Below are 12,320 nucleotides of genomic sequence, written 5' to 3'. Positions count from 1 at the left end.
ATTGGGGGTGGGGGGAGCTTTTGTGGCAGCAAAATGTCTCAGCCTGGCTCTGATTCTACCATTGCCTCTTTCCTGGCTTATGCGCAAACATCAAAGGTTATTCTACTTGCATTGAGTTCCGTCTTTGAATTAAACTCAGTTTTGGGTAACGTTATGGGACCTCTTAAATCTGCCATAACTTAGGCTCTGAGCATGTCTTCATCGGGTCCTGGCTGAAACTTTCCTGATGTGCAAATGTGATGGCATTTTGACTCGCTGAGCAACAGTATTCATGCCTGAAAACTGGGAATACAGGGAATTAAACGGTGGAAGCATATTGGGAATGGGTCCCAAGGGGGTTTCAAACTTTTCCCGGCAGCTTCTGACATTCTCCTTCGTGACAGTTTAGGATCTTCCCCTGCAACAAGAGCCAGTGGTGGTCTATATTTGTCGCTTTTGCTCATCACTGCTGACATCCCTCTCAGAAAGAAGCGGCTGTCTCGTGTTACAGCAAAAAGTCTGCAGTTGCCCATCTAGAAACCTGGCAGAGAATTGCCTTCGTATGAAAATCAAGGCTTGTCAGGAGAGACAAATGTGAAGTTTACTGCTATCTGGGTACCAGAAGAAATTGTGGAATCTTTACACAGAAGGCAAGTTTCAGAACAGCAAGATTCTCCTTTTTTATTATGGTAGATTGAACTGGCGCAGCTGTTCAGTGTAGGAGCGATTGTTTAAAAATGGGTGTCCCATGTCTTGATTCTTATTTTCCATTTTCCTCCCTGTGCCCTTTCCCTTGTGCGTCTTTTATTTAAGACTGTAAACCTGCACGGAGGGACTTGTCTTGCTCTGATTCAAGGTAAGCTGCTCCATGACCCCTTTTTGCTTCAGCTTAATAAATGCTGCTCAATAAACTTAGACAAATGTGAGCAATTGGACTGCGGCATAAAAAGATAACGAGAGCATATTTCTGCATGCAGTAGTTTTGAAAGTGCATTCATGCTTTGTAAATTGAAATTATATGTTTGCTAAAAAAACACACCCTGAAACAAAATGTATGGTTTTGTAGTATAAAGTTTATACTATCATGAAATTCTCTTAATGGCCTGAATTGGATCCTTGGTCAGCAAGGCCACTGGAAGGCCACTTGTGGTAGAGGGTGAAAGGGCACAGCGACAAAACCCTGAGTTGGCACCTTGCTGGGGGACAAAGGTCCATGCCAGTCCTGGAGTCTTGAGGCTCTGTTGCTCACTCCAGGCCTCTTTATAAGGGTATCGGGACTCTTCTCAGGCCAAACACCCTTTTGTTGTTTAGTCGTTTAGTCGTGTCTGACTCTTTGTGACCCCATGGACCAGAGCACGCCAGGCCCTCCTGTCTGCCACTGCCTCCCGCAGTTTGGTCAAACTCATGCTGGTAGCTTCGAGAACTACCCAATCATCTCATCCTCTGTCGTCCCCTTCTCCTTGTGCCCTTCATCTTTCCCAACATCAGGGTCTTTTCCAGGGAGTCTTCTCTTTTCATGAGGTGGCCAAAGTATTGGAGCCTCAGCTTCAGGATCTGTCCTTCCAGTGAGTACTCAGGGCTGATTTCCTTCAGAATTGATAGGTTTGATCTTCTTGCAGTCCATGGGACTCTCAAGAGTCTCCTCCAACACCATAATTCAAAAGCATCAATTCTTCGGCGATCAGCCTTCTTTATGGTCCAGCTCTCACTTCCATACATCACTACTGGGAACACCATAGCTTTAACGCCAAACACCCTACTGAGCCACATTTTCCATCAGTCCTGCTTCACATCCTCTTTGAGTGTTCTTGTGTGGCTACTTGCATGATAGCGGTGGCATAGGAAAGGGGGTGCAGTGGGTGGGGGACGCCCCGGGTGTCATCACTGAGGGGGATGAATGTGGGGCCTAGCCTGCAGTGCGCCCGAGCCACACACCTCTCCTGGGGAGTGACGCAGTGGCTCAGGCACCTGCAGGCTCCATGCTGCCCGAAACAGCAACGTGGGGCTTGCAGACTCTGTGGAAGTTCCGTGCAGCATGCTCTGCCCCGGCTTGCCCCGCCCCATGGGCTTCTTGTCCCGCCCCCGGGTGCAGGGCATTTGTGCCACCACGGGCGCCCAAGCAACTAGCTACGCCACTGCATGATAGACAAGAATGTGTTCAAATGAGGAAACAAGCCCATTGCGTGCCAAGGCCCTGTGCCCTGTAGTTCCGCACTGCTTAATAAACACACCATGAGTGTTTTGGATTATGAGCTTAAACAGGCCACGACTGTACAGTGGTACCTCTGGTTACGTACTTAATTCGTTCCAGAGGTCTGTTCTTAACCTGAAACTGTTCTTAACCTGAAGCACCACTTTAGCTAACGGGGCCTCTTGCTGCCGCCGCGCAATTTCTGTTCTCATCCTGAAGCAAAGTTCTTAACCCAAGGTAATATTTCTGGGGTAGTGGAGTCTGTAACCTGAAGTGTACGTAACCTGAAGCGTATGTAACCCAAGATACCACTGTATTGGTTACAGATGTGAGCGGCTTGGCTTAGGCATTGGGTGAAACCAGGCTATATCTTGACACCCGCCCGTCTGCAGGGAGTCGAATTAAGGGCAAACCACCAGAAGGGGGTACCCTAAGACTTACATAAAATAGGGGCACCCCGAGGGGGTCCCTGTTGGGGTAGTGGCATGGCCCTAGCCCACACCTGGGCTTCGGACAGACTCCACACCCCAGGATCCCTTTAACAGGATGCCCGTATCAAAACAGGATGCCCTTGCAAAGGATAACCTTGCAAAGTTGTGATGATGGCTACAAGGCAGGCGAGAGCCAAATGGCCGGTGCCAATTCGCCAAGTGGAAAAATTCCTACCAACAACAAGGCGGCCGACATTTGCCCATAGCAAGGTCATGCCAAACCAAAACTTAAAAAGAGGGTGGATGGGTAAGGAGATCTGGCGTGGAGACTAGAGTGGGAACCCCCCAGCCACACCGCGGTTTAAATTACCTGTGGCCACGCCCCCTGCCGGTTGGTGTGGAGGGGGCGTCAATCTCCCGCCCCCTAGCCGGGTCACTATGAGGGCACGGATGCCCGGCTGCAACACCACCTACCCCGGAAGGTGAGGGGACCTGTACAAAGGCAAGGTTTTGTTGTTGTTGCTCCGCCTATGTTTTCTTCTGGCCCTGCCCACCACTGGTCATTAGGCCCCCGAAAAATTGCACAGAATGTCATGTGGCCCCCAGGCTAAGAACAATAACCAAAAAACCCCTGATTTAAATCTTTAAGATACGCCAGGACTTTGGCTTTTTCACTACACAAAGGTAACTCCTCCTGCTTATTAAAAGTGCCAATACAGTGGTACCTCAGGTTACAGATGCTTCAGGTTACAGACTCTGCTAACCCAGAAATAGTACCTCGGGTTAAGAACTTTGCTTCAGATGAGAACAGAAATCGTGCTCCGGTGTCGCGGCAGCAGCAGGAGGCCCCATTAGCGAAAGTGGTGCCTCAGGTTAAGAACAGTTTCAGGTTAAGAATGGACCTCCAGAACGAATTAAGTTCTTAACCAGAGGTACCAATGTATTTTGTTCTTCCTTCGTGTCATTGTGGCCGTGCAGCTCTCCCTCTGCCTGTTCTGAACATCTTGTGGCATTTTGTTCCTCAGCTGCTCATAACCCAAACAACTCTCTCTGCAGGGTAGATTGGCACCCCGTCTTTCTGTTCCTGCAATGGACACACGATCCGAAGAGAACGAGGCAGAACCCCCCAGATTCTACCACTTGGAGCTTTATGACTCAGCTGAAGATCTGGAGCTCTTTTCGGAAGAGCCCTTCCGGAGGCGAGATCTGGGCTTGTGCGAAACCAGTAAGACTCAAGGCGCAGAGGAGCAAAGGTTGCCTTCCGTGGACAACACAAGAGAGAGCGACAAAATGGAAGATACATACTGCATTACGTGCTGTGTCCCGATCAGAGCTGTTGGTCAGCAGAGTGGCGACCACAGTGAGCACGAGGTCATTCCTCTTAGCAGCATGGTGGAAATTGCAAAGGTGAGTGTTATGTACTGAAGTTCTCACCCTGGGCCAGCAGGGGGATACTGTAGATAGTTCAGGCCCACATATGCAAATAAGGGATTGAAAGTGACATTCAGTGATTGGATAGTTACAGAAAGTTGTTACAGTTATGTTGTACTGGAACTCTATATAAGCAGGCTGGCTGAACCCTTCAGTCCAGTTCTGTTCTGGCCTGTGAATAAACAAGAGCTGTTTGAAGAATCGCTGGGTCGTCTGATATGTTCACCCACAACTTAACAGTGAGGACAATAGAAAACCAGTCAATCCAGTCTGGAAGGAGGGGGGTTTCTCTTTCCACAACAATCCAGTATGCTAAACGCTGTCATTTCTTGAATAGGATGAGTTTCGGAAAAATGTATGCAGACTGGAAGATCAGATCACTCACCTGGAGAGCTTTTCTAGCCACTTGGAGGAAATTTTTATCACCATTGAGGTCAGACATCTTCATGCATTGGAAACCTCAAGAGTGGGACTTGATTGTGGGGCTACCTTTGGGTTTTCCAAATGCTGCGGTTGGACGGTTGTTGGAGATAGATTATTGCCAGCGCATAATTCTAGTGCTCAAAGGTTGGCACTGGCTGCTCACATGCTACAAGACCTGGTTCAAGGTTCTTGTATTAAGTTAGCAATTTGGGCCCAAGATACCTCAAGGATGAACTGATCCCTTATATCCCTGCCCAGTCACAGAGGTCTTCAGGGGAGTCACTGTTAGAAGTCCCCCATGGTGCGTATCCACTAGAAACCACATGTTGAGGACTGTGGGCTGGATTTTATGGGACTCCCTACCAGTTGAGATCAAACAAGCCCCATCCATACTGAACTCCTCCTTAAACTGCCAAACCATGTTAAAATACCTTCTTCTTTGGGGCTGAAATCTGTTCTTCTCCTTCTTCATCTTCAGGCAGGTAATGTTTGGGGGTGTCCTTGTAAATACCCTTGAAGTTTTGCACCTCTGTTGGTTACTGAATTAATCAACAAAAAGGCAAACACAACACGCTGGCTAATAACTTAGTAAATATATACAGTGGTACCTCGGGTTACATACGCTTCAGGTTACAGACTCCGCTAACCCAGAAATAGTGCTTCAGGTTAAGAACTTTGCTTCAGGATGAGAACAGAAATCGTGCTCCGGTGGCGCGGCAGCAGCAGGAGGCCCCATTAGCTAAAGTGGTGCTTCAGATTAAGAACAGTTTCAGGTTAAGAACGGACCTCCGGAACGAATCAAGTACTTAACCCGAGGTACCACTGTAATCGGTATGATGTCATTCAAAATATACGAATAAGTCACTTCAAAATAATATATATCTCATACAACACATCTCACAAAATATACAAACTGCAAGTTATTATATTTATCAAAGTCAAACAAAGGTTCAAACAACCAATGAACACCAAACCATCTCTGAACGGAAGACGTCTCACACAAGTCTCAAAGGAAAACATCTCTAAGCTATTTATTGGTTATTTGAACCTTTGTTTGACTCTGATACATATAACAACTTGCAGTTTCCTGTATATTTTGTGAGATGTGTTGTATGATATATATATTATTTTGAAATGGCTTATTCGTATATTTTGAATGACATCATACCGATTATATATTTACTACGTTATTAGCCAGCGTGTTGTATTTGCATTTTGGTAGATTGTCACATTTTAAAAGACAGGAGTTTATGTTTGTTCAGGTTACTGAATTAAGACAGATCCATAAATGACCCGTTGCTGCGTAGTAGATAACAACAACCGACTCCTATGGAGAAACTGCCATTGATGCCAAGAGCAAAGCTTTGTGTTCATTTAGATTTCTCTCTTTTTAGTGTAGGGTGTCTGGCGGGAAATTTGTGCAGCTGGAAAATCTGCTTCTTTTAAAAAAAAGAACCTATTATGGCTGAACCGGTATTATAAAACCAGGGCAGGTTTGTCGTGTAGGTCCTTTTGAGGATCTTTTGGTTGGCAATTGCTCAGCAAACCCATTCCAACCCTGAAATGCTCTCTTTCCAGGAGAATTTTGCTAGGCAGGAGCAGAACTTGGAGAGAGGCTACAATGATCTCATGCTGACCCTCGAGCAAAGGTATGAGGAAGTCATGCAGGCTTTGGGGGAAGAAAAGAAGGAGAAGCTGGAAGGATTGTATGAGCAGCTGGTCAGCTGTGGAGGCAACCTAGACACATGTAAAGACCTGATGGAAACCATTGAGGATCTCAGCCAAGGTGAAAATAAAGTGAATGCGATCAAGGTAAGGAGATGTATGCGATGGAAATAACCAGTAATGAAATACCGTATTTTTCGCTCTATAGGACGTACTTTTTACCCTCCAAAAATTAAGGGGAAATGTGTGTGCATCCTATGGAGCGAATGCAGGCTCCTTGGCTTCAGCGATAGCAACGCGATTGCTTTCGCTGAAGCCTGGAGAGCGAGAGGGATAGCCGCCTGAAGCCTTTGGAGTGCAGCGCGAGTTCCCGCTGCGCTCCAGAGGCTTCAGGTTCCTTTTGCTGAAGCTGGGAGAGCAAGACTCTCCTGGCTTCAGCAGAGAGGGAGAGCTGCGCAGCGCTCCTTCAGCCAAGCGGGGGGGAAAATAAAAGGGGCTCCGTTTCTCCTGCCACTTCGCTGAAGGGGCGCTGAGCAGAGAGGGGCAATTCCCCCCCCCCTTGTTCTCCCCCTCTAAAACAAGGTGCGTCCTATGGTCGGGTGCGTCCTATAGAGTGAAAAATACGGTACTTATTTAGTCTTTAACCTCAAATCTGTTTTGTTTTGTTTTGACAGTCAGTTGATAAATGCAAATGAGACAGTCCGTAAGCAAATTAAAATTAAATGAGATTTATTATTTTTATCCCACTTCCCTTAAAGAGTCCTGGGGACTGTAGTTTGTTAAGAGGGCTGGGAATTGTAGCTCTGTGAGGGGTCACCTAACAATCAGTACCCTTAAAAAAATGCAGTTCCCAGAATTCTTTAGAGGGAACTGTAATCGTAGGCGCCAGGTCTAGGGGGCCCTGGGTGCCAGGCATCCACCCAAAATTGTGGGTGCTTAGCACCCACAACATGGGGCTCTGACGTGACTTCTGGTTTCTACCGGAAGTCGTGTCCGAGCCCCAACGCACCCTCCCAGAGGACCTTCGGAGGTCTTGTGAGGACTTGGATGTGACCTTCAAGACCCCGCAAGGTCTCAGAAGTGACGTCCGAGGCCCTGCCAGACCTCTGAATGTGACTCCTGGTAGAAACTGAGGTTCTGGCATAATCTCCAAGACCCTGTGAGGCCTCAGAAGTGGCGCCACACAACCGACACAACGTGACGTCATGATGTCATCATGTTACGTCACAGGCGCCATTGGGCACCCGTAACCTGGGGCCCAAGTCAGCGCCCTTGACTGTGTTGGTTAAAGTGGTGTAAGAGTGCTTTAAATGTGTGGTATGGATGCGACCCACATTTCTGAGGGAGTGTCTGTAAGGAACGAAAGAACTGCCACAGCAGAGTTGCGAAACTCCAAGCGATATTATGAGGATTATACAAATGGCCTACCTGACACATTTTATTCAGCAGTTACTAAAAAGCCTACTGCTTTTTGGTTCTTGAGTGTGTGTTTTTTTTAATAGATGTACCGTATTTTTCCGTGTATAAGACTAGGTTTTTAGGTTTAAAATTGGGGCTCGTCTTATACACGGGTAGTGCTGAGGAGTGTTTTCTTAATTTGGAGTCCCCCAAAATTAGGGGGCGTCTTATACATGGGGGCGTCTTATACACGGAAAAATACAGTACTTGTTAATTGCCCTGGGAACACTGTAACATTTTATACATACAGATGCCAGGATTCTTTGGCGGAAGCCGTGTGGTTTCAATATAGGGTACGCACTCGCAAGCCTCTGTCCCAAAGACCGGACCCACAAAGCGGCTTAAGAGAAACTGAAAGGGAAAAAAGCAGCTCTTCTGTAACAAGGACAATCAGAGCCATTGTGAGACTGAACACTGGCATTCTCGTAAATGCTGAATTAAAGGAGACACAAGCATTGCTTCAGAAGCTGGTGAAGGCCAGGCTATTGCAGGGTAAATGAATTTCTCCAACACCGAATATTTTGAGGGTGGGGAGAGCTGAGCCCAGGGCTTTTTTTCAGCTGGAATTCAACAGAACCCGGTCCTGGCACCCCTCAGGTGGGTGCCATTATAAGAGAGCAAGGAAAGCGTTCATGGTGAGGTCCAGCACCTGTTTCTCTAGAAAAACAGCACTGGCTAAGCTCCATTGAATTTGATGGGGTGCTTCTGATTGAAGATAGGCACAATGGTTTTACTTGACATTGTAGTGGAGGACATTAACAGACAGGACTGTAAATTATTTTTATGTGCAATAACGGCAGCAAGAATATTTTTGGCACAAAAATGGAAGCAAGAAGAATTACAGGCGAAAGAAGAGCGGCAAATGAAATTAATGGACTATGCAGAATTGGATAAATTAACAGGAAGGATTCGAAACCTGCGGAACCAGAGATTCTTAGAAGACTGGAGTAAATATTTGAACTATTTGAAAAGCAATTGTAATAAACGGATCACGCTAGTAGGATTGCAAGAAGTTCTGTACGGAGGATTAGGTGAAATATTGCAAGGAAGACTATGAAGAGAACTATTAGTTAACGATAATTAAAAGTAATAGAGAAATTAAGAAATGCAGAATAAGTGAAATCTTCAGAGGTTGTTGACGGAAGTCCAAAATATTGTATAAGACCAGAAATTATGCTAAATGACTGTTGGAAATGATATGTTAAAATTAATAAAAATGTATAATAATTTAAAGAAGAAGCAGTGGGGTTGAATCCCTGCTTCCAATCAGATCAGAGCAGCACAAAGTGTCACAAAGTACCGTATTTTTCACCCTATAGGATGCACTGGCCCATAGGACGCACCTTGTTTTTTGGGGGGGAAATGAATAAAAAAAAATATTCCCCCCCCCAGCTGCGGGGCTGGGGAAGCCCAAGCTTTCCCTGACCCCAGCCCCCAGAACAGGCTGCTATCCGCAAGCCTTGCGATCCCGGCGGCAACTCCCACCGGGCTCACAAGGCTTGTGGACACCTGCGCGAAGCATGGGGTGCCCTCTGGAGGGCGCCCTGTGCTCCGAGCTGCAGGCTGCCACCCGCAAGCCTTGCTAGCCCGCGGGAACTCCGACCGGGCGCGCAAGGCTTGCGGATAGCTTCCTGAAGCCTGGAGAGCGAGAGGGGTCGGTGCGCACCGACGCCTCTCACTCTCCAGGCTTCAGCGAAAGCCTGCATTCGCCCCATAGGACGCACACACATTTCCCCTTCATTTTTGGAGGGGAAAAAAGTGCGTCCTATAGGGCGAAAAATATGGTATACTGATGATAAACGTAGCACAACCGAAACGCATCAGCAAGTGGTTGTTCACACACACACACACACACACACACACACACACGAGTGAATTGATTTGATGAATGGGTTTAATATTGACTTGCTGAAAGGTGACAGAAATCTCCTGCATTTTGATTCATGAATCCAGCCAGCGGACCACGTTTGGAGAAAAGCCCTTTTATAGACAGGTGCTTCAGTTGAGAACATAGCAGGGGATTTGCAATTCCTGTGAGTGATCACCGTAATTTTGCTCTGTTGTGTAGCCGGAGTGCAAGGGGGGGGGGAGGGCTTTTTATAGAACAATCACAGCAATCTTTGAGAAGGAGATAAAAGAAGAAATTGCATTTTTCCTAAGAGTCCTCCACAAGGGCTTTCTTTGCTATTTTTAGCAACAGCTTTATTCTCTTTAAATTTGAATTTGAGGGGTGGAAGGCTGCCTTCCAAATAATAACCCCCCCCAATAAAACGTTCCAAACTGTGCCAGGCCAGAAGAGAACCCCAAAGATTAGATCTAAATTTAGTCCCCCATCTGCACTATACTTTTAAATTACTTTAAACTGTTATGGCTTCCCCCAAAGAATGCTGGGAACTGCTGTTTTTTAAGCATGCAGAGAGGTGTTAGAAGACCATCATCATCATCATCATCATCATCATCATCATTATTATTTATACCCTGCCCATCTGGCTGGGTTTCCCCAGCCACTCTGGGCGGCCTCCAACAAAAGATTAAAAATACAATAAAACATCAGTCATTAAAAACTTCCCTAAACAGGGCTGCCTTCAGATGTCTTCTAAAAGCCAGATAGTTGTTTATTTCCTTGACATCTGGTGGGAGGGCGTTCCACAGGGCGGGCGCCACCACCGTGAAGGCCCTCTGCCTATTCCCCTCACGGCGCTACAAATCCCAGAGTTTCACGAGAAGAGGGATCGGTAGCTAAACTGCTCTGAGATTCATAGTCCTGTGAGGGGAATAGGCATCTCCTAACACCTCTCAGCACCCTTAACAAATGACATTCCCAGCGTTCCTTGCGGGGAGCCATGATTGTTTGAAATGGGATGATACTGCATGGGGGTCATAGCTGTCAACTTACAGATTTGAAAATAAGGGACCAGCAGCCTTGAAAATAATAATAATAATAATAATAATAATAATAATAATAATAATAATAATAATAATAATAATTTATTATTTATACCCCGCCCATCTGGCTGGGTTTCCCCAGCCACTCTGGGCGGCTTCCAACTGAATATTAAAAACAATACAGCATTAGACATTAAAAACTTCCCTAAAGGGCTGCCTTCAGTTGTCTTTTAAATATAAAATAGTTGTTTATTGCCTTGACATCTGCTGGGAGGGCGTTCCACAGGGCGGGCACCACCACCGAGAAGGCCCTCTGCCTGGTTCCCTGTAACCTTACTTCTCGCAATGAATAAGGGATCAGCAGCCAAAATAAGGGATTTTAGTCAACCAGCAGCCAAACGAAGCCTCAAGTGGTGGTTCCCACAGCGCAACAACCCGGCAAAGGGGATGCAGAAAGGAAAACCACCGTCACCTCTCCGCTGGGAAGCACTGAGCAAACGTGAGTCCCCAGGCAAAGCGGCCAATTTGATTGGCACAAGGCATGCAAGCTCCACCCCCCAGTCGTTCTTAGACTCCTTATTGGGTGAGCAACGCAGCCAAGGAATACAGTTGGAGCCTCCCTTCTCCCTGGTCGGCAGGGAGGGAGGGAGAGGAGCTGCTTCCTTTGAAACCCGGGAAATTTAAGGGACATCATCAATAAGGAACAGCAGTGGGACACGGCGCTGGGATAAGGGACTGTGCCGCCAAATAAGGGACGCTTGCCAGCTATGATGGGGGTGTTGCCCACAGCAGTTTCTCAGGTTTCCAAATGTGATTGTGGGCCCAAAAGGGCTGGCAGCTCCTGAACCGCAGCACAACATTGGCCGTAAGGTGGTATATAAATGCAATTCTTGATGGTTACGATGATCCATAACTAAAGGAATAGGTATGGCACATGACATCCACTAGGTGACTCCCTCTGCCAACATTGGCACGCTGGCAGAATTCTCTCTGCAGTAGCAAACTGAGTGTCCCCTGGATTACTTTGGATTGGATCACTTTGATCAGTGGAATTGACATTACTGCATTTCGCATCTGTAACAACCCAATTGTTTACTGTGGCAGCGCCTACACTTTGGAACTCCCTGCCGATTGATATTTAGCAGGCATCTTCACTGTACTCTTTTTGGCACCTGCTAAAAACATTCCTGTTTAGTCTTCTGGGAAAAAGACTTCTAGGAAAAAAATTATAATGAATTAAAAAAAATGATGAAATATACATTTATGAAGAAACCAGAAGCCTTTCTCCTTGGAGTAACAGGTTCTGAACTGCCCCAAAAAGATGTAAAAGTATTTTTGTATGCCACAACTGCTGCATGGATTTTAGTAGCCAAAAAATGGAAATCACAAGAGCTACCAACGGTAGAAGAATGGCAGATGAAGATGATGGAGTTTATGGAGATCTCACTGGGAGAATTCACGACCAGGAAGAAATTTAAAGACTATTTGAATAAATATTGTAATATTAAAGATATGTAACCACTTGAAAGAATTTATTAGGCCTAGGACTAAATTAGGATTAAATAAATAAATAAGAAAATGTACGATAAGAAAAGTTAGGAAATATGATTATGACTCTGATATGGTTTTAAGAAACAATTATATTGGAAACTGCTATATAAGGAATTCAGATGGAAGAGATTAGAGGAAGTCAAGTAATATATTTATGAAGATGAATTTTAATTAATTAACTAAGTTTTAGTTTACGCGGTGATTTGGTGTATTTTATGTTTCATATTCTTTTTTCTTTTTTCTTTTATCATTGTTTACTCTCTCTTTTGTTATGTTTTTGTATGAAAAATAATAAATATTATTGT

The 12,320-nt window shown here is 45.8% G+C and overlaps 1 protein-coding gene across 3 annotated transcripts in view; it reads left to right on the top strand.

Moving 5' to 3' along the window:
• The window catches only part of FSD2 (fibronectin type III and SPRY domain containing 2), a 31,000-nt gene that overhangs the window by 668 nt on the left and 18,012 nt on the right, over positions 1-12,320 (top strand). The window contains exons 2-6 of one of the 3 annotated variants that reach the window (XM_083586571.1): positions 389-629; positions 793-835; positions 3,658-4,008; positions 4,370-4,465; positions 6,034-6,267. In XM_083586571.1, the coding sequence (XP_083442697.1) occupies positions 3,691-4,008; positions 4,370-4,465; positions 6,034-6,267 (648 nt within the window). In that variant the 5' untranslated portion in view covers positions 389-629; positions 793-835; positions 3,658-3,690. Of the gene's footprint in view, positions 1-383; positions 630-792; positions 836-3,633; positions 4,009-4,369; positions 4,466-6,033; positions 6,268-12,320 lie in introns of those variants that run through there. The other 2 variants (XM_083586570.1, XM_083586572.1) reach the window with 2 other exon arrangements.

Source organism: Podarcis filfolensis (assembly GCF_964270895.1).
Source record: "Podarcis filfolensis genome assembly, chromosome: 14".
In the NCBI taxonomy this organism is placed as follows: Eukaryota; Metazoa; Chordata; class Lepidosauria; order Squamata; family Lacertidae; genus Podarcis; species Podarcis filfolensis.
This window is presented reverse-complemented; position numbering and strand designations above follow the sequence as displayed.